The 18,984-nt window shown below is 34.9% G+C and overlaps 2 protein-coding genes across 2 annotated transcripts in view; both read left to right on the top strand.

The window, feature by feature from the left end:
- LOC110995222 (fibroblast growth factor receptor 3) overlaps positions 1–18,261 on the top strand; it is a 60,931-nt gene extending 42,670 nt beyond the window's left edge. The window contains exons 9-14 of the mRNA XM_022262283.2: positions 12,512–12,578; positions 13,173–13,323; positions 14,471–14,716; positions 16,244–16,448; positions 17,325–17,536; positions 17,965–18,261. Coding sequence (XP_022117975.2) covers positions 12,512–12,578; positions 13,173–13,323; positions 14,471–14,716; positions 16,244–16,448; positions 17,325–17,536; positions 17,965–18,230 — 1,147 coding nt within the window. The 3' untranslated portion in view covers positions 18,231–18,261. The remainder of the gene's footprint in view (positions 1–12,511; positions 12,579–13,172; positions 13,324–14,470; positions 14,717–16,243; positions 16,449–17,324; positions 17,537–17,964) is intronic.
- Positions 1,275–2,983, top strand: LOC110995223 (glycine-rich cell wall structural protein). Its single transcript, XM_022262284.2, has 2 exons — positions 1,275–1,416; positions 1,620–2,983. Exons 1-2 carry the CDS (start codon positions 1,402–1,404, stop codon positions 2,538–2,540), a joined length of 936 nt encoding a protein of 311 aa, XP_022117976.2. The 5' UTR covers positions 1,275–1,401; the 3' UTR covers positions 2,541–2,983.
- Positions 18,262–18,984: the final 723 nt, after the last annotated feature.

An 18,984-nucleotide genomic window follows, 5' to 3' on the forward strand; every position in this document is an offset into this window, starting at 1 on the left:
GCAGCTAATTTGCGCCTCAGTCGCAAAAAAAATGTAATAATAATACTTAGTAGAAAAAATAGTAGCCTCAGCGAAATAATCAAAATTGCTTTACGCGTTTCCGAGGTACACATACAAATGTGCCAGATGTGCTAATTTACTCGTCATAGGTAAAACTATGGTATATGACGCAATATATATTGCGTAAATTGAGCTACTTTTGGTGATTCCCTGATTAATTCAATAGCAGAGAAAGTGCTGTACGTATAACAAGGATTCTATGTAAATAGCTTTGTAAGGAAACAGGCAAAAAGCCTGCTTACGTAATCATGACTTTGTTCGCATAGAACAGATACTAAAAATGTTTTAGATATAATAAATAGATAGATTTATTGTTTACTTTTCAGATACATTGTTGAACGAAATCAGACTCAATTTCTACTTTAATGATTTATTAACACTAATTAATATGCGTATATTTTTTTGTGTATCTTATTCTGTTGCGTAGCCTACCTTTAACCTAGACAGCTATTATTTAACCGTTAATCGAATTCAGTACCGATGCAAACTAAAATGTTGAAATTATTAAACTAATGAGGAAAAAGTGAGTGAATTAAAAAAAAAGTTTTAAAACGAATTAAGTCATTCAATAAATTCATTGTACACAAATCTACTATTACAATTTTATTATAAAGTGTATATTGTGGAAGAACTTTATTTATTTACATAATTACACAGGAAGGCTTTAGATCAAAGGGTCGTAATGTCATAAGCACGAAGTAATTTGTAATTCTGAGCATCTCAACATTATTATCTCCGACTTTCATTTTCGCTAACAGATATATTAAAATGTATAATCTAGATCAAAACAAAGGCAAGTTTATTTAATACCATTAAGACCGATTTGAGCTACAATAAAATCCTCGTTAATGATACGGTAAAAAATAGATGCTATGTATACTTTCCTGTATATTAATTAACATATTTACATTGATGTGTTTATTTAAAAATAATACCTAATTTGTCAAAAAAACGGATATTGCAAGTGTCATTTCATTTTATTTTAAAAGAAAAATTACGAAGCTATATTCACGCATTTTCTCATCAAGCGTTTAATTTATAACGTACCTTTTTACTACGAAATTTCGATATAGGAGTGCGTATAGGAGACATTTTTTCCGATGAACAATATTGTTTTCCGGTTCCAAACTCATTCGCGCCGTGAAAGTAGCTTTGATCGTTTCAGATCAATGTTTTCACCCAAGACAAATTCGGTGGGTTACATTAAAATCATAATTCTCGTATGACCGAAGGCCGAATCTTAGGAAGAGTCAGGGAGAGAGGTGTATACGACTCGTCGGTATATAAACGTACAGATCGTGTGGAGAGCATCATACAACCACGAGACGTCCGTGAGTCAACATGAAAGCATTCTTGGTAGGTATATGTGTGCAGTGAAAGTGATCTGTGACCTGTGTGTGACCCACCGAGGCTTGCTTCCTCATAGGACTGTGGCTCAGTGCCGATCGCAACACTTCAGACTTTTGCATTGACGATCTTTTACACGCAGATGCACTTGGGTCACATTGGTAATTTATGAAGGAAAGCTTTATATTAATATGTGTTTTGTTGCACTTTAGGTATTAGCAGCCGTTGCGGCTATCGGCTCGGCCAGACCCGAGGCGGGATACAGTTACAATGCACCAGGAGGAGGAGGTGGCCTTGGAGGACACGGGGGTAGCATCGGCGGAGGTTTCGGTGGTGGCCATGGGGGCGGCTTTGGAGGTGGATTCTCATCCGGTGGACTCAGCTCTAGCAGCTTCGGTATCGGAGGCGGTCTAGGAGGTGGAGTCGGAGGTGGAATCGGTGGAGGATTCTCCTCAGGAGGCTTCTCATCTGGTGGATTCTCATCCGGAGGTGGTGGCGGATTCTCATCTGGAGGTGGTGGCGGATTCGGCGGCGGCTTCGGTGGAGCCCCCATTGTGCAGAAACACATCTACGTCCATGTCCCACCACCAGAACCTGAAGAACAGCGCCCACAAATCATCTCTGGTGGCGCCATCCCCCAGAAACACTACAAGATCATCTTCATCAAGGCCCCAGCACCTCCCGCCCCAGTCGCGCCCATCATCCCCGCCCAAGCTCAGAACGAAGAGAAGACCCTCGTCTACGTCTTGGTCAAGAAACCCGACGAACAGCCCGACATCACCATCCCAACTGCTGCCCCCACCCAACCCTCAAAACCAGAAGTTTACTTCATCAAGTACAAGACCCAGAAGGAGAGTGGTTCCATCGGAGGTGGTGCTATTGGCGGTGGTATCGGATCTGGAATTGGCGGTGGTATCGGCGGTGGTGTTTCTGGTGGTAGCATCGGAGGTGGTCTTTCCCTTGGCGGCGGTCACGGCGGCAGCATTGGTGGCGGACACGGTGGCAGCATCGGTGGCGGCCACGGTGGCAGCATCGGTGGTGGCAGCATTGGCGGTGGCATTATCTCTGGTGGTCACGGCTCATCAGGAGTCAGCAGCTCATACGGTCCCCCCGGCCAGTCCGGCCCATACTAAACGCGCAGAGCGTGCCCCCATGTGATACCTGCTTCGCCGGCGACAAATCTAGTTTATAAGTAGAGAAAAAATTACGGTGCCTAAATGTATTTATGTAAATAGTAATTTTAATTGCCTAATTTTAGATGTACTATAAATATTTTTGCATAAAAATATCGTTAAAACAAATGAAATCTTTTCTTTCACCTCAGTATTGCTTAGCAAATATTCGTTGGAATATGAAAGTGTTGTTTGAGATGACATCTTTCACATCCAATGCATTAACACATCTGAAGAACAGGTGTAAGGTAGAAAGTGCAATCGTAAGCGTGGGCGATCCATTGCACAACATTGAGTCGTGACCCCACGCTTGCATAACAGAAAGAAGCTTCATCTTTCATCATACATAGTAAAATAAGTAAGAGTTATATTTTTATTACGTAAATAAAACTCTAAACCATTCAGTTGCGTAAACCTTGACTTTTATGATTTCCCTTTTATAAATTAGCACATTTTACATAAAGTAAATAAGAAGTTTTTAAGTGGGCCGATGATTTACAAAGCAAATATGTTACTTATAAATTTTTCCGTTACTTTATCAAAGATTTTTGGTTCGTTGAACCGAACCGCCCGTGTTATGTAATACGAAATATAATACAGCTATAAGTTTTAAATTACCTAGCCTGATAATGATATGATAATAATGATAATGATGAAAATATCAAATTAATTTTGTGCATTTATTTTAATGATGGTACCAGGCATGGGTTAATGTTATATATATAGTAAATAAAAACATCACATTATATTCATATTTATTAGACGTAATAACTTTAATCGTCAACGGAATCACTCGGGTATTTATGGTTTGACATATTCTTTAAAATCACTATTAAAAGAACCCTATTCCCTGCTTATTATTAAAATATACAAATATTCTAATATCCTAATAAAGAAAGAAATATTTATTCAAATATTCTTTTATACCAATTGTACTACTTTCTTGGAATGTATTGATTTTATGCCTTATATTGCCAAAGGGAAACCCAATATCAAATTCAACAAAAACTTCAAATGAACTCGTCAAAAGGTCGCTATCATATTCAATCATCAATCTCACTTTAACGTTGTTTTTATACAGATATTACATATTCATTACAGTCACAATAAAGTGAAGAAACATTGCCCAACGATGACCATACGATATTTGTAACAATCCACTTTACGAAACATCCGCTCCAATGCTTAAAGCATTGTTCCAATTTCAAATTTAAACTTTTAAGTTCACAGGCGTTTGATTACGTACTTTTGCATTGTCTTATATCTTTGATATTATTTTTAATTTCCCAGACGGGACACTTATTATAACTATTATAAGTTACTAAACTATAATACACCTGGTTCTTTATAAAACAGGAGGCAAAAGCTAATGCTGTCGTAGGCTAATCTGGTGTTAAGTGATACTGATAGCAAGCCAGCATGGAAGACTCGCTAGTGCAAAATCGGACTTCTAAGAATTAGGCCTCTGATTTGGCCTCAAATTTCTATATATATATTTCATTTATTAGTAAAGCATTAATGATGGTGTATCGGCAAAATTACCTAACTTTTGAATTGTGTAAATTTTTGTATCGCGAATTAATTTTTATTCATAATTCATACACATAATATGATCTCAAATCTGAGTTATTGGATTAAATTACTGTTTAACTTAGTGGTTTTATACATCTCTGAGATCGTTGACAAAATGTGTAAATATTCCAGCGTCCGCGTCGCTACTCTATTTTCATTGAAAATCGCTGTCAAACAAAATAATATGTCAATTCAAAGTGTCTGTACTGCAATTATTAAGATCTTATTATCCTTTCTACTCATTTGAAGTACATTAATCTTCTTAGAGGCATTAGTGTAAATACCTCAATATAATATTATGTTAAGCACGCGCAGTTAATTTAAAATCATCATATAGAGGAATATTTTTAATATTAAAGTATTACAACTCATGATTACTAAAACAATTCTTTTATGGTCTTATGGCAAGTCCAACTTTAAAAAATGGGGATTAGTTTACTCTTAGATCCGATAGAAACTAAAACCGGTCCTCACAACGAACAAATACGATTTCAAAATAATATTTTTTAGGTAAAAAAGGAAATCTTAAATGTCTCAGAGTACCAGGAGCGCATAAGTTCCGAGGTAGTTCTCAGCGAAAGCTTAGTGACGTACACACTCTCACTATCCGTTGTAGCAGTGCTTTTTGATAACTTTAAGTTCTGCCACGAGATACGAAAGTTCAAATTCTTATGTAATGGGACCGGTCTGGATCCAGTATTTACGTAACAAAGTAACGGAACCGCTATTGTCTTTGGTTAATGACTCAAGAATTATGAGTTTGTACTGCTGGTATTGAATAAGTTTCTTAATTATTGTTTTATTATTTGGTGAATTATTCTTACGCATTTGCTCTGGAAAGGTAAAAGTAACACAAACTTATTTATTACCATAAATTATAGACTAATTATTCAAATGAAACGATTAATTCATATTTTAATAACACACTTCTTAATATATATTATATACACAATGACATAATAAATGTAATGTCCGTAACAATGATATAAGTCTTCGCGTGACGCAGCCATTGTCTCTGAAATTCTTCCGGGAAACAGATGAATATTTAGAATTAATTTCTTCTTGTTACTTAGCAACAGAGAAAGCGTCGTATAAAAAGGTATTTTGTATGGATGTAAAGCTACCTCGTACAAGAAACAATTAGTATGTGTCCTAGTTTTTATGCAAACGTGACGATTGTATTGTCTGACTTAATTGAGATATTAGTTTAATAGTTACTACCTAGTCTGTGTTTCGTCTCTCCCATTGTTCATAGAAATTTTGTTTCGATTTTTAAATTTTCCTCTTTGGTCCTTGGCCTCTTTGAAAGCGGCCAAAATTTGTCAAAAGAGTGACGTTTAACTCTGTTCGACTAACATTGTTAAGAATTTTGTTCCGATTTTTGAATCCTGCCTGTTTTTCGATTCATGCATTTTAGTTTTACGATGAAATCTTTTACTACAGTTAATATTTAAGCTTTCACATAAATATTAGACTCTTAATGGTGCAACCATTGCATAGAATTACACAAGAGTTGAACGAAAGCGGATCTTTCATCCTTTATTTCAAACACGTCTGCCGACATTTCAAATGTGTGTGTTAACCGCAAAACGTATTGTTTGGTATTTGTATTCACTTTCTTTTATTGATGGGAAATCAACTTATATTTACATAATATCAGTGAAATCTCTTTGCTTTTTTACGTTTAGGAAACACATCACAAAATATTAATAAAAATGGGTGTATTTTTAGGGATAATAAAATATTTTTATTTAGCAAATGGAATCAATGTTGAAGGATATATGAGTCTGAACTCTGTGTGTTGTCAACATACTTAATCATCGGGTCAAACTTATCTCCAGCCTAGAACCTTCGACCAATGGTTAAAAAACGTCATTAACGGTTTACACAGATGGCTCACGTCAATAATCATTCAAACTCAAATCGTGTTTGACTTCTTACAATATTGTATTTTTTTCAATAAAATATATATCTTGCATATGTACCCAAAATTCTGTCCAAATTGTTATCAAATTATCACAATTTCGTATTAAATGTGAAAGTGAAAACCTTTTCCTAATTATCTTCATTGCCATTTTAAATTCAGATATTTATTAGAAAAAATAAATAATATAGAGAAACGATATTAAGACAGGTTCCTTAACATTTCTCAGAAAGTTTTTATTTTGTAAAATATAATCTAACCTTTTCTTGATTGGTTATAAGATTTACTCAATCAGCTGTGGTATGTCTTAACACGAATATAAGAAATATAAAACCTATAAACATATCTATGACTATAGAAAATCATCTACTTTGAATTAATTTTTTTTGGGTACATTTTGTTACGAACTAATTGAAATTTTCACAATTATTTAATTACGGCATATTGCATTCCATTGGTGAATGTTTATTATTTTAAATTAAGTAATTTAACATGGAAATCTTTAAGAATTTTAATTAAAATTTCAAAGTTGATATTAGAAGAGTAATTCTTTAAAACTTATTTAGACCTCATTTACTTTTCGTTACATTTATCTAAAAATGGCCAAAAATGATGTTGTTTTGTCAATTGCCCATGGAGCATTTAATTTTCAAAAACATTTGCACTCAGAGTCGTTGTAATTATCTCTCGATTTAATTTTTAATTAACCATTACATGTCAGGCACTTGCGGGCGTGTTTAGGTAACGTAAGGCACCTTGTGAACTTTTTTTTGTATGAGATTAAGAGTTTATTTCATAGTGTATGGATAAAGTACCAAATAGCTATGCAACACATAAATTATTCGGAAGATAAAAGTTCCGAATAAAGCATATCGCGTTTCATGACGAATTTATCTGACAGTCGTGAAACACAACATTAGTGGGTATCCTACCAATAAGTAATAAATAGCTTATTTGGAACTTATCCGAAGTTTGGTTAATCTTCAATTTTTATAAATCAATATTTAATAATTAAATCAATATCAATATTTTACACACATCAATATACCGTTAATATTTTAGTTTTTTTCCCTACTTGGGTTACCTGGGAGAGTTAAGGCGTGCGTCCCTCCCTCTCTCCCTAATAATATTTGTTGTTTTACTAATAATGAATCAAACTAAAATACACAAAAATATTCTTTCAACTAAAGAACTAATTTCATTAAAAAATGTTTACAAAATGGCATTTAAATAATTATATAAACAAAGATACTGTTAACTTTACTTTACATGAGTGACAAAATCTTTAGAAAACATTTGAATCAAACAAAAAAACAATTTCTACCATTATTATTTTTAATTACGTATGAAGCTTCAATTATAGATACTTGTTCTATAATAATAAAAACGACACTTAATTAGGTCTCTCAGGATCTTCTCAGGTCTTGATATTTCAAGACATGTTATGCATGCACATTATGTATGTATCATCATATATGATGAACGTATGATACAGGCCAATTGTTCCAGATAATCTAAAGGCGACCTCGAGAGGCTAGATTTTAATTGTTCCTTGCACATTTTTATGTCCCAACATTGACTTTTGGATTATAAACATGGCGGTCATCACGATGTTGACACCAAACGAACAAGTGTTAGGGCAGATGTAAACAAAAATCATTCGTCCACATTCGCGGCTAAAATATCCGTATTACAATTTCATTGGGAAATAGTATCGTTTAATAACAGGTCCTTTAAGTACAGTCAAAGGGCAAGTGAATGGTGGAAATCCAGATTACTGATTTGGATGCAATACTTGAAAGTCTTGAACCGATATCTATAATAGGAGTGAAGATTGCCTGATGTTAATTGTGATCTCAATTCATATATTTGTACGTATAACGTTTCTTGCTCGTTCTTCTCAGAACAAGACTTCCTGGTAGTCTTGCGAACGGAAGGCGTAGTTTTGCTCTTTCGCGAATTATGTAAACGTTTTTGACATTCATAAGCATGCCTTAAGTCGCATCTAAATTGAATAAATAGATTTTGATTTGATTTGATTTATATGACGAGCGGGGTGACGGCCCTGGCTTTGAAGATACTCCGACCAAAGAGTTGTGATATGGAGAGCTTACATTATTTTATATTCTAGTGCATAAGTCAAGCTAATTGTACTGTTTTAAATAAAATCCTTATCTGTCTATATCCCAACGAAAACAAAATAGAGCAGTGTTGGTCTATTAGACAAAAACATAATAATTATAACACACAAAATAATAATAACCAAATAAAAAAGAGGCAATAAGAGATAATATTTTTTTTTGAAGAATAAGGTAAGTTTTAATTGTGTCACGCGTGTGTGCTGTGGTTGTAATTGGCCCTGGCTGAGCATTATGCTGAGGAGCAGAGTGTTCCACAGCGCTGGTCATTCTGCAAGAGACCACAGCAGCTAGTTTGCGCCTCAGTCGCAATAAAGAATGAATAAATACTAATACTTAGTAGAAAAAAAAACAAAAGACTAATAATATTAGTATATGGGGTGGATTAAAAAAATAGATAAGAATAAACTAAATTATAGGTTAGAAGTTTAAACATATATCTCACATCCCGGTCATAGGTTCGCTCCGTTGAACGCTCGCTAGGATGTATGGTGTAGGACAACATTACGGCGAATGTCGAACACAAGACCTCCTTAAAATTAAATAAATGATCACGAGAGATACAGAACTCTGTAAATTTATTATAAGGGGATGCTTCAAACTATAATACATGGTGTAATGGCACACTAAACATTTTGTAAAACAGAATACTTACCATTTAAATGAATGATTGGGAGCTAATAGCCAGTTCTTTTCGTCTTTTCTACGCCCTTGATTTGAGAATGTTTTAATAATGACTTTGTAAATTAATAATCTTTATAGAAGCCGAATATATAGAAAACTTATAAAGTTCAAAAGCGTCCTTCGCTTTGAGCTTTTATGTTTTTTAAATGTTGTTTACATTATACATTTTGTTCTAATATGCTTAATTGCTCTTGTTAAAAAGATTTTATTTATTTTTTGGGAAAAAAACCTTAGCCAGCCTTGTACTATAATACCACCACTATGTGGAACCAGCTGCCCACTGAAGTATTTCCGAACCAATTCGACTTAGGGTTCTTTAAGGAAAGAGCTTAATAATTATTAATGCCCTCTGGCATTGAGAGTATCCATGGGCGCTATCACTTAACATGAGTTGAGTTTATCATTCCTGTTACATAAAAAAAATATTTAACTGGTTCTGGGCAAATCGCAAGTACCTGCTCTCACTCATCACAGTCCAGTATTGATCATATATAATACAAAAAACGCATAATTAACGGGCTTATAAAAAGTTAATTACTGGTCAAGAAAGTTCATACGAAATGTTCTCTTCTGTAATGACTTTAATCCAATACAATAAAGTCCACTTTCCCACGATTTTAACAACGTGATATGATCAGCAAATTGTTTCTTTCACTTAAAATTTCATAACTGACTCTTATTGTTTTACGATAAAAGTGAGAATGGCGTAGCAAATTCCGTTAACAATTTGTAATTTTCGTGTGAACGGCTAGTGGGTAAATTGGTTACGTAATCATTACATCATGTTGCAGTCCGCACTCTCGCAACCTGACCTATGACATCTTTCTAGTGTTGCCATTTTTTGCAATTATCAAAATCGTTAATGCGTATTTTGAGTTTTACTTTCGAAATTCGAATGTCAATGTTGTTGGGAGATTATAGTTTATGTTTTCTGTTGGTGTACGCAATGTTTTGTATTACAGATGCCCAATTATTGATAACTAGCCTAGTCGATTCAGCACGATTCCCAAACCTGATATAGTAGGTTGTATTGCCGGCTTTGCACCTTTATGTATGTGCGCATTTAAAATTTGCTCGAACGGTGAAGGAAGCTTGAGAAACCGGGTTATCTTTGACCCAAAAAGTCGACAGTCCAGACAGCTGATCACCTACTTGCCTATAATATTGACAAATGATCATTAAACAACAGAACTCTGACTCCCAGACCTAAATAGGTTGTAGAGCCACTGGTTGTAACTGTCTTATATGATAAATTTTCATTCAATACTCTCTCGCGGTGCCTATCTAATTAAGCAGATGTCTACAAAATCTCTCTAATCGATTTTGTCAGGTTTTAAATTTGTTGAAGTTATGCTTCATTGGGCGCGATGGAGAAAAATGAATGAATTTCATATACGACGGTGATAGTATTTACTAATTATTTATTTATTTAAATAAAATTTTTTTGATTAATTTTAATATTTATCGTTAATCACTGCTACTGGATTTTAGTTAAATTTTTTTAAATACGCCAAAGAAGTATAACTTCTAACGCGTGTACATAAGTACACACACTCTTTTTTATCACAATCATTAAGAAATAAATTTAACATAAAATTTAAAGTATTTTAAAAAATAATAAACACAGCTGATCATAAACAGACGCCATCTTGTCTGTCAATGAGTTTATATTTTGAGTGAATCCTGCTTACTCTGATTTATCGGTGAAATATATAAACACTGTTTAAAAGCTGAGTGTTAATCTGAAAAGAGCATTCCATTTTTTTAAATTGATTTTATGCCACCGAAAAATTGTAAACACATTATACACTAGATATGCTATATATATGTAAAGTAAGCTATTGACATTTTGCTCGAGTGTAGAACTCGAGTCGATCACAAAAGGCCGCTTTAGAAGGCTTTTTCAACAAAATACTATGTTAGGCCATTGGTGCACAGTCGGGAATCGAACCTACGACCCCAAGGATGACAGTCGCATGCTGAAGCCACTACGCCAGTACTGAATTGTTTTTCTATTATTATTATTATTATTATCATGCAATATTTCTTCTAATATATTTCATTTGTCATTAAATAAATATATTTACTGTGTTAGCTATTTACCTTATAAATATACTAGATATCTATAAACGTTTGTATATTAGTACCTCCTGTGTACTCCTTCGCAGTAAACTTTTAGACACATAATTTCATGTGGCTCCAAAAATACAGTACCTATAAATCTTTCTGGAAATAATTCTAACATGTAGGTATAAAATAACAACCCGTGCTAAAGTCAGAGTTTTTTTGCCATCTGCAATCAGCCTCTTGGCTACTTCAGATTTGAAGTACATAAAGCCAGTTAGGGAACGCAAATTCAACAATTTTTCCACTCCCCGTGTAACACTCTGTAGATTGTCAAATTGCGCCAAGTTTCGCTGTTTTTAGCCGATAAACAGTGTCCGTCGATTCTAATAGGCCTTAAGTCAGAATGCACAAGAAAAAGTCTAACTGTTGTAACCTAATTGAGAAATTCAAGATGGCGATCTCTAAACTACTGTTTACGACTTCACGTTTGACCTGCATTGATGGAACGTGTTTATCCTTATTTTGATTTAAGATAGTTATCAGAAACATATCGTATTGCGGAGTATAAATGTGACGAATAACTAAATGATCCTAATCCTTGGGATTGATTTGCTCCAGTTCAAACAATTTGTATTAAAAACTTGGCGATTGAAAAGAGTGGCGGAAAGTTTCTTGCCAGTTCTTCTTACCCGCTCTACGCCCTTGACTTGCGAACTGGTGGTAAATGTAAATTTACGATTAATGTAATTTGTTTTCTTGACGTTCATAAGTGTACATGTTTACCTAAATGAATAAAGATATTATGACTATGACTATGACTATGAGTATGATATTTATTTAATCCACATCATAATTCTATCTTAACAATACTCATTCGATAGAAAGAAACAATAATAAAACACTGATTATACAAAACATTAAACAATATATTACTAAAGATATAGCAAGCAATTCTTGTGAACTCAGCCAGTGTACAAACAAATCGGTCTTTCTCGATAGAAATTCTGTTTATTACATATTTGTATTGCTCGCATGTGTAGCGCTTCGCTAACCAAGTTGGAATGGGCGCGCGATACATCCAGAAGTTTAGATTTCCACCCCAGGGTTTTACTTGGTACCCGTAAACCCATTCTCTGACTCTCCATTATATCTAGATTATGAACCTAATTCGTGAGTATCTTAAATATCACGGACAGAGCTATAGAGGCGTAAACACTGATAAGAAAGTGCGTGCGTACAAAGTACACTTGTCAGAAGTGAAATTTCTTTGTAAATTAATTATTAATTTACAAAGAAATTTCACTTCTGACTTGGTAAAAGCCCAATTGCTAATAATAATATAAAAAATAAAAAATCTGCTTTTGCTGTACAAGACGTTATGCGTGCGCTTTCCCAATCTCTCTCACTTCAAAAATGGGAAGAAGCCTCCAAGTTAAATACCATATACACGTAATGTATTTAGTATGTTTGTCTCTGTTTTTTTTAAAAGATTGTGGGTGAATATTTTCTCTTTTATTAATTTGTCCTTACTATATTTTTGTTCTCAGAAACAATGCTAACGTGACAAGAGGCCAAATGGAAGAAAGTCCGCTATATGATCACAAAGAGTTTGAGGTACTCCTTTTTAGAAAATATTTTTAATCATTTATGACATATCTTAATCTACACTAAAATCAACAAGTAGTTTTAGTTTTTTTTTTAGATTTTTAGACAAAAATCGGACCTAAAGTTGACTAAGGAAGATTTAAATTTACATTTACTACCAGTTTTCATTTCAATGGCGTAGAGCGGCCAAGAACTGGCCAGGAACTCGCCTCTTTTAAATCGCAAAGTTTTGATTTACAAGGTAATTGTAAGGAACTGCAACCGAAAGACTATTCGCTTCTGTACCTAGAATCAAACCCAAGACAGTCCGCCCATGTGCGTTTAACTAAGCCACGGAAGCGGCAGCCACTCACTGATACTAAGGATGGTAACACGGTTCGTGAGACCATCCTTATTTATTTCGTAATCCTACAGTCAACAAAAATTATGTATAACAAACAACTACACCAAAAATATAACCAAAGATGGAATAGATAATATTAACAAAAGGAAACATACAATATTAATTACGAGTATGTGGGGTTTGCTCATGATGCCACCTGCATCATGAACATACCTTATTTAGCGATATTCTTAAAACTCCCTTAAATATATTTCCTCCAGCCAGGGGACGAATGCGATGATTGGGAAGTCAGCAGATCCAGGGTCCATTTGGGTGCTTTAATCGGTAGTGGTGCATTCGGGAGGGTCCATGCAGCCCACCTGGACATGCCTGGAGGGGAAACCATCACAGTTGCTGCTAAGATGCTGACAGGTAGATTCTTAATATCTTATTAAATTATTTAATAAAAAAAGCTATATCTTATAGTTATATCTATAGTGGTGTAAGTCCAGTAGTGGATGAAAACAGGCTGAACGAAAAACTAAAATTTAATATGCAATTCTAAACATGCCCCCGCCGGTTTGAAGTTTTAATTACAAAGAATCACAGACATTAATTATAATTCTACAATCTTTGTAGTGTATTTCCCAGGAGTGTTCTGATATATATTACTCAAATAAAGCAATTGTTCATGTTATCATTGATATATAATACTAGAATTGATATGTATCATAAAGAGGTATGTAAGTTTGTAAATAAACTCAAAAACTTCTGGATTAAAATAATTCACAAATATTTCACCATTAGAAGTACCAAATTATAAAAACACCAGCCGTGCGAGAAATAAAACAGTCTAACCAACGTGAAAGAATTTAATAATTTAATATATGGAAGTAGTTTCTACCGTGGAAATATTTATTTACAATCCTATCATTTAATATTAAATCGTACTAAATAAAAAAAAAACAAAAAAATCGATTTTTAAACAAAACTATTAAAAATAAAAAGATATTATCTTTTGAATTACAACTTGATTAATCGACCAACTTTTATATTAATTAGATATATCTATGAATTATAGATCTATTCAACGCACGTTTCATTTACTTGTCTAATTAGCGTACCTTAAAAAGAAACGCCTAATGAATTTTCAATAGCAATTACATAAACAAGGAAATGAAAGTCTAGGACTGTGTAATTGTAGTCTTCCGTTTGAAGATTTTCTTAAGTATTAACACAATCAAAATGAAAATTTATCCAACAAGAATGTTGTTCAATATCAGTTCTAAAATAATCTGTAATTTTTTCTGTCTGAGGCACATAGTTTTTGGCACAGTGCTCGCAGAACGAAAACAGTGGTATTGGGGGAGGTATTGTTACACCCTCCCTCGAGGGGGGTGTTTAGGCCCGTTCGGGGCATATGCCCCCTTCGGGTGGTGTATATGTCACGCCCTGCTAATACGTTTGCCTTTCATGGGGGCTGGAGGGCGCGGGAAGACGCGGTCTCTACTCGCTGCGCACAGCCGATGGGGTCTTGTTGTAAATGTCAATACAACACGGTATACTTTCATTTTTTCAGACAGTACAGCAGGCGAAGAGATGCACGACTTTCTCCGTGAGATTGCGATGTTAAAGCACGTTGGTTCACACAAACATGTTATTCGCCTCGTGGCATGTTGTACCAGACGCCCGCCACTTATTGCGCTATTGGAACATGCGCCTAGAGGAGATCTTTTGACCCTGCTAAGAGCTGCTAGAGGAAAAAGAAATATAATGAAGGAAGTAGATGTGTCCAGTCGTAATGGACGACCATCTGAAGCGGATAGTAAGTACATTTGTTTTTTTTTTATGGCCCGCACGGTTTGTGCATTGTTGCCCAGGGAGTAAGTACATTATAGTCTAATATAAGATCCGGGATTAGAAAAATATACCCTCATCTGTTATTTAGATGAAACAATTTTTATAAGCTGATTTCAATATCATGAACTTATAAAAACAACCTCTGCCATGATAAGCCTGCTGAAATTAATAGTAATGAATTAATTAACAAATAATTTATTTTTAATTTTTACTTTCTCATTTCGCACAGCCTTAAAAGTTTAAATACTGTTCGGGTTGAGGTTAAGATATACCTTAAAAATAATCGATAAGTCAATCTGTGTTTATGTTAAAATACACGATACGTTAATAAAAGTAAAACTGAATACCATGGAATAAAATAGATATCGAGAATTTCATCTGTTTCACCGCAGTTAATTTTTCAGGCAAGAAATTATAGCGCCTGTTAATAATCGGCACGCAAAACGTTGGTGTTTCGTATTTATACCCTTTTTGTAAAAGGTACATAATTTTTTTTATAACACAGGGGGCAAACGAGCAGGAGGTCTTCAGATGGACACTCCCATATAGTATAATTTGTTTCTTTCCTAACTTTGTTTAAAATACTTCTTATCACCCCGAAATACGGACGCCATTACAATTTATAAAAAATTAAAGTAAAAATGACAGTGATTATAATATAGGTTCGGCAAGCTTACAGTAACTTCAGTATCAACTGAAAAAAAAACAGTTTTTCTACTACGCAACATAAACTGCAGCATTGTCGTTAAATGAGGTCATTTGGAGTTCTTCGAGGGTGTGCCAAAGTCAACCAATTAACTAATTAATCATCGTAATTGTTGTGGCAATTAGGAATGCTGAGCTTACGCTTGCTACTTTAAGGTTTGGGAATAATTACAAAATTACCAAATATACCGGACATGCTTATTCCTGACTAAAAGCCGGCAACGTGCCCACTAAAAACCATAGACACCCAGTCTATGGGCTGCTATGACTGCCGTTTTTGGGCGTCCCGTAGAGCCGTTTGGCCCTCTATTATATATAGAAAAACTAATTATCAATGTGGGTAAGGTGGGGTACATATAATTACAAACAAGGTGGTTACACACAAATCAACTTGGCACGTGATTTGGCCATAATTACACTTTGCGAGGTGCCTAGTTAATTTGCGCATGTAGACACAGTTGGCCTACTATGTTCTTAAAGTCTTGCGGGGGGTGGTGAGCCACCCAAGTGGTCCACAGTAGCGTTCTTATGCATTTAATGTCATATCGTATTGGTTTAGTACTGTACGTATTTTTGTGTACAAATATTTTAAGCAATTGCATAGATTCTATCGCGGGCTTTGAACGCGGCGACCGAATTAAAAAAATCCGTAACGAAAATAAAAACCTAACCATGAAGTAATATAGGTGCAGACATTACGCGTGAGAGTGAGACAGACACAGGCGTGTTAGTCTTAGTCTGGTAGAGTTGTAGAGTGATCCGAGTGCTACACATTCTTTTTTTACAGCTGAATACACAAACATAAGCGATTCGGATCCGCCGATAGAAGAGCCTGGATATTCTAAATTATACATAGACTCGGACCAGGAGTCAAGCAAGCACCAGTACGTCGCAGAGCCAGCATTACATCTCGACAGCTCTACCATGAGGGATTATGCTTTGCAAGTAGCATTAGGTATGCAGCACTTGGAAGCCAGAGGAATTACCCATCGGTAAGTGAATTCCCAACACTAATCAATTCTATAACGATGTGTTTTCTGTGATTAGAAAGTAATGAAAATTCAAAGACGTCACTTTGTTTTTAGGTGTTTCTAGACACACTGCCACTTTATTATAGGACTACTAGCCAAAACGCCGATGCTCTTTTGTTTTTTATTTTCTTCGACAATGCCTTAACATTATCTAGTGGCCAGTAATAATTAAAACCTTAAGTAAAAAGTTAAGTTCTACTTTAAAGTTTTGTTCCGGTAATTGTTTTGAGCAGTATATTATACAAATAATAACGTATATACATAATCAAATAACGACATGATACACTTCGCAAGTGAAACATGAAAAAGTACTTAATTCAAATGTAAAGTACATTTATTATGAATCGCGAGATGAGTTAGTCATTAAATGAAAAGAAAAATTTTTTGTTTCTGGAAAATTATATACTTATTCAGTAAGAGAGAAAACATGTGAGGCCGGCGGAAAAGCCCATAAATCTAAGTACAGAAGATTGTCAACTAAAAAGTTCTTGGAATTGTTATGTTTCACCTTGCACAAAAATATTCTCACATCAAAACAATCATACAATTCTTTTCCTGCTATCTAAATTCATTATTAGCACGTATACAGTGTGTAAACAGCGTGAATATGCAAATATATGAAGTGATTTTATACTGCTACATACATAATCATCAATTGAGGCTTTTACCTTAGTAATAATTAATTTACAAAGCAGTTTCACTTGCGTATTGTGTACTTTGTACGCACGCTATTTTTTTAATGTTGTTAGCGTTTTACAGCTCAAATGGCGGTACCTAGATATTTTATCAGAGCTTCACATGTTTCTCCACAACTAAATTTTTATATTTTCGTTTCAGGGACTTAGCTGCTAGAAATATTCTAGTGGATGGTGCTGGTGTCCTCAAAGTGGCAGACTTTGGTCTCTCCAGATCTGGGATCTACGTCCATACAAGATCTCGACCTGTGCCGTTGCGCTGGTTGGCTCCAGAAGCAATTTTCTCATCGCAATACAGTAGTGCCACCGATGTCTGGGCATTCGCAGTTTTGCTGTGGGAAATTGCTACTTTCGGTGAGTAATTAGTTTTTTTTCCAAAAATAAATCGAAATTATTGTTATATTTTTGAACATAACAATAATTTCGAATTTTGGTTATAAAATATTTTTTTTGCCGTTAAATTTTCTACATTATCAGACGTTTCCTGGACAAAAATATATTTTTTTAAATATTGCTTAGTATATTTTTATAAAAACAACAATGGGGTTTAACCTTGATGAGTAAAAAATACAATAAATAAAAAAATAAATAATAAAATCCCGAAAAACAGAGAAAAAACCTTTTTATGACCTGTTGCTTTACATAATTAATATATGTATCTTAAAATTAGGAGCCCAGCAATCACACCTATTTCTTAAAAGGCCAGCAACGCAATTGCGAGCCTTCTGGTAATAAGTGTCCATGGTCATCCTGTTCTATAAAAAAATATATTTTACTTTCAGGTGGATTTCCATACGCCGAACTGAGCAATCAAGAGTTACCAGAATTTCTGACTAGAGGCGGTCGCCTTTCGAAGCCTGCCAGAGCCTCGCTACGTCTGTACCAACTTATGGAGGAGTGCTGGTCTAACGACCCCAGCTTTCGACCAACGTTTACCCAAATCGTCAACAGACTTACGGTCCAAAATCAATTGTATGTGGATTTAGATTGTGTTTTCCCACCATTTGAAGATATGAAGCTTAAAGATGCTTTTCAATCCGAAGACTGAATAGTTTTATTTATTAAATGTTGTAAGTTAATGTGCATTTTTAATATTATTATAAAGGAGCATTTATCACAAAATGTCCAATAAAATCTGGCTGTTCAAAGGCAAGGATTTGACCATGAAATCAATGAGTAATTTATGATATTTTAAGCACTCTGTGCCAAACTCGATCAAAAGCTTTCACTTTGTCCAAATTTGGACGCCCATCTAAGTGTAAGGTAAATGAGTAGGCGACAGCTGAGATCGCCGACAACGATGAAAGCCGTACTGACCATCGCTTAACAACTGGTGGTCTTCTGGATATGTCAAAAGCTGGATGCTTATAATGGATTCCATTATTTTGGCGATCAAGAAGGTCTTTGCAATCGGTGAAAATAGGACGGCTTAGACCGATCGTCTTTTCAAGGGATTAGATGTAAAAAAGCGGGCTTCAAGCACTACAGAACAATGCCGAGCAGATAAAGGTACCGAAAAAGGCGCGTTGTGACTGAAACCGACTCAGCACAAGCACGTAGGAAAACTGGAGGAATATGATTTCAGGCGTAAAAGTATCACAACGCAATAATGTCGGTACTGCCTTCCCTTTGTCATACAAAGTCGAGCTCCACAAAAAGAGACAGCCCGGATAATTGTCCCTCATTGGGGCGTGGGCTAGTGAGTCTTCCTCCCTGCGTAGTGGTGGGATGGAGGGCTCACAGGAATTCCTTTGGACAGCTTAGGCAAGATACCAGAATGATCGTGTCCTCATAGCAAGCCA

This window comes from Pieris rapae, chromosome 14 (genome assembly GCF_905147795.1).
Source record: "Pieris rapae chromosome 14, ilPieRapa1.1, whole genome shotgun sequence".
In the NCBI taxonomy this organism is placed as follows: domain Eukaryota; kingdom Metazoa; phylum Arthropoda; class Insecta; order Lepidoptera; family Pieridae; genus Pieris; species Pieris rapae.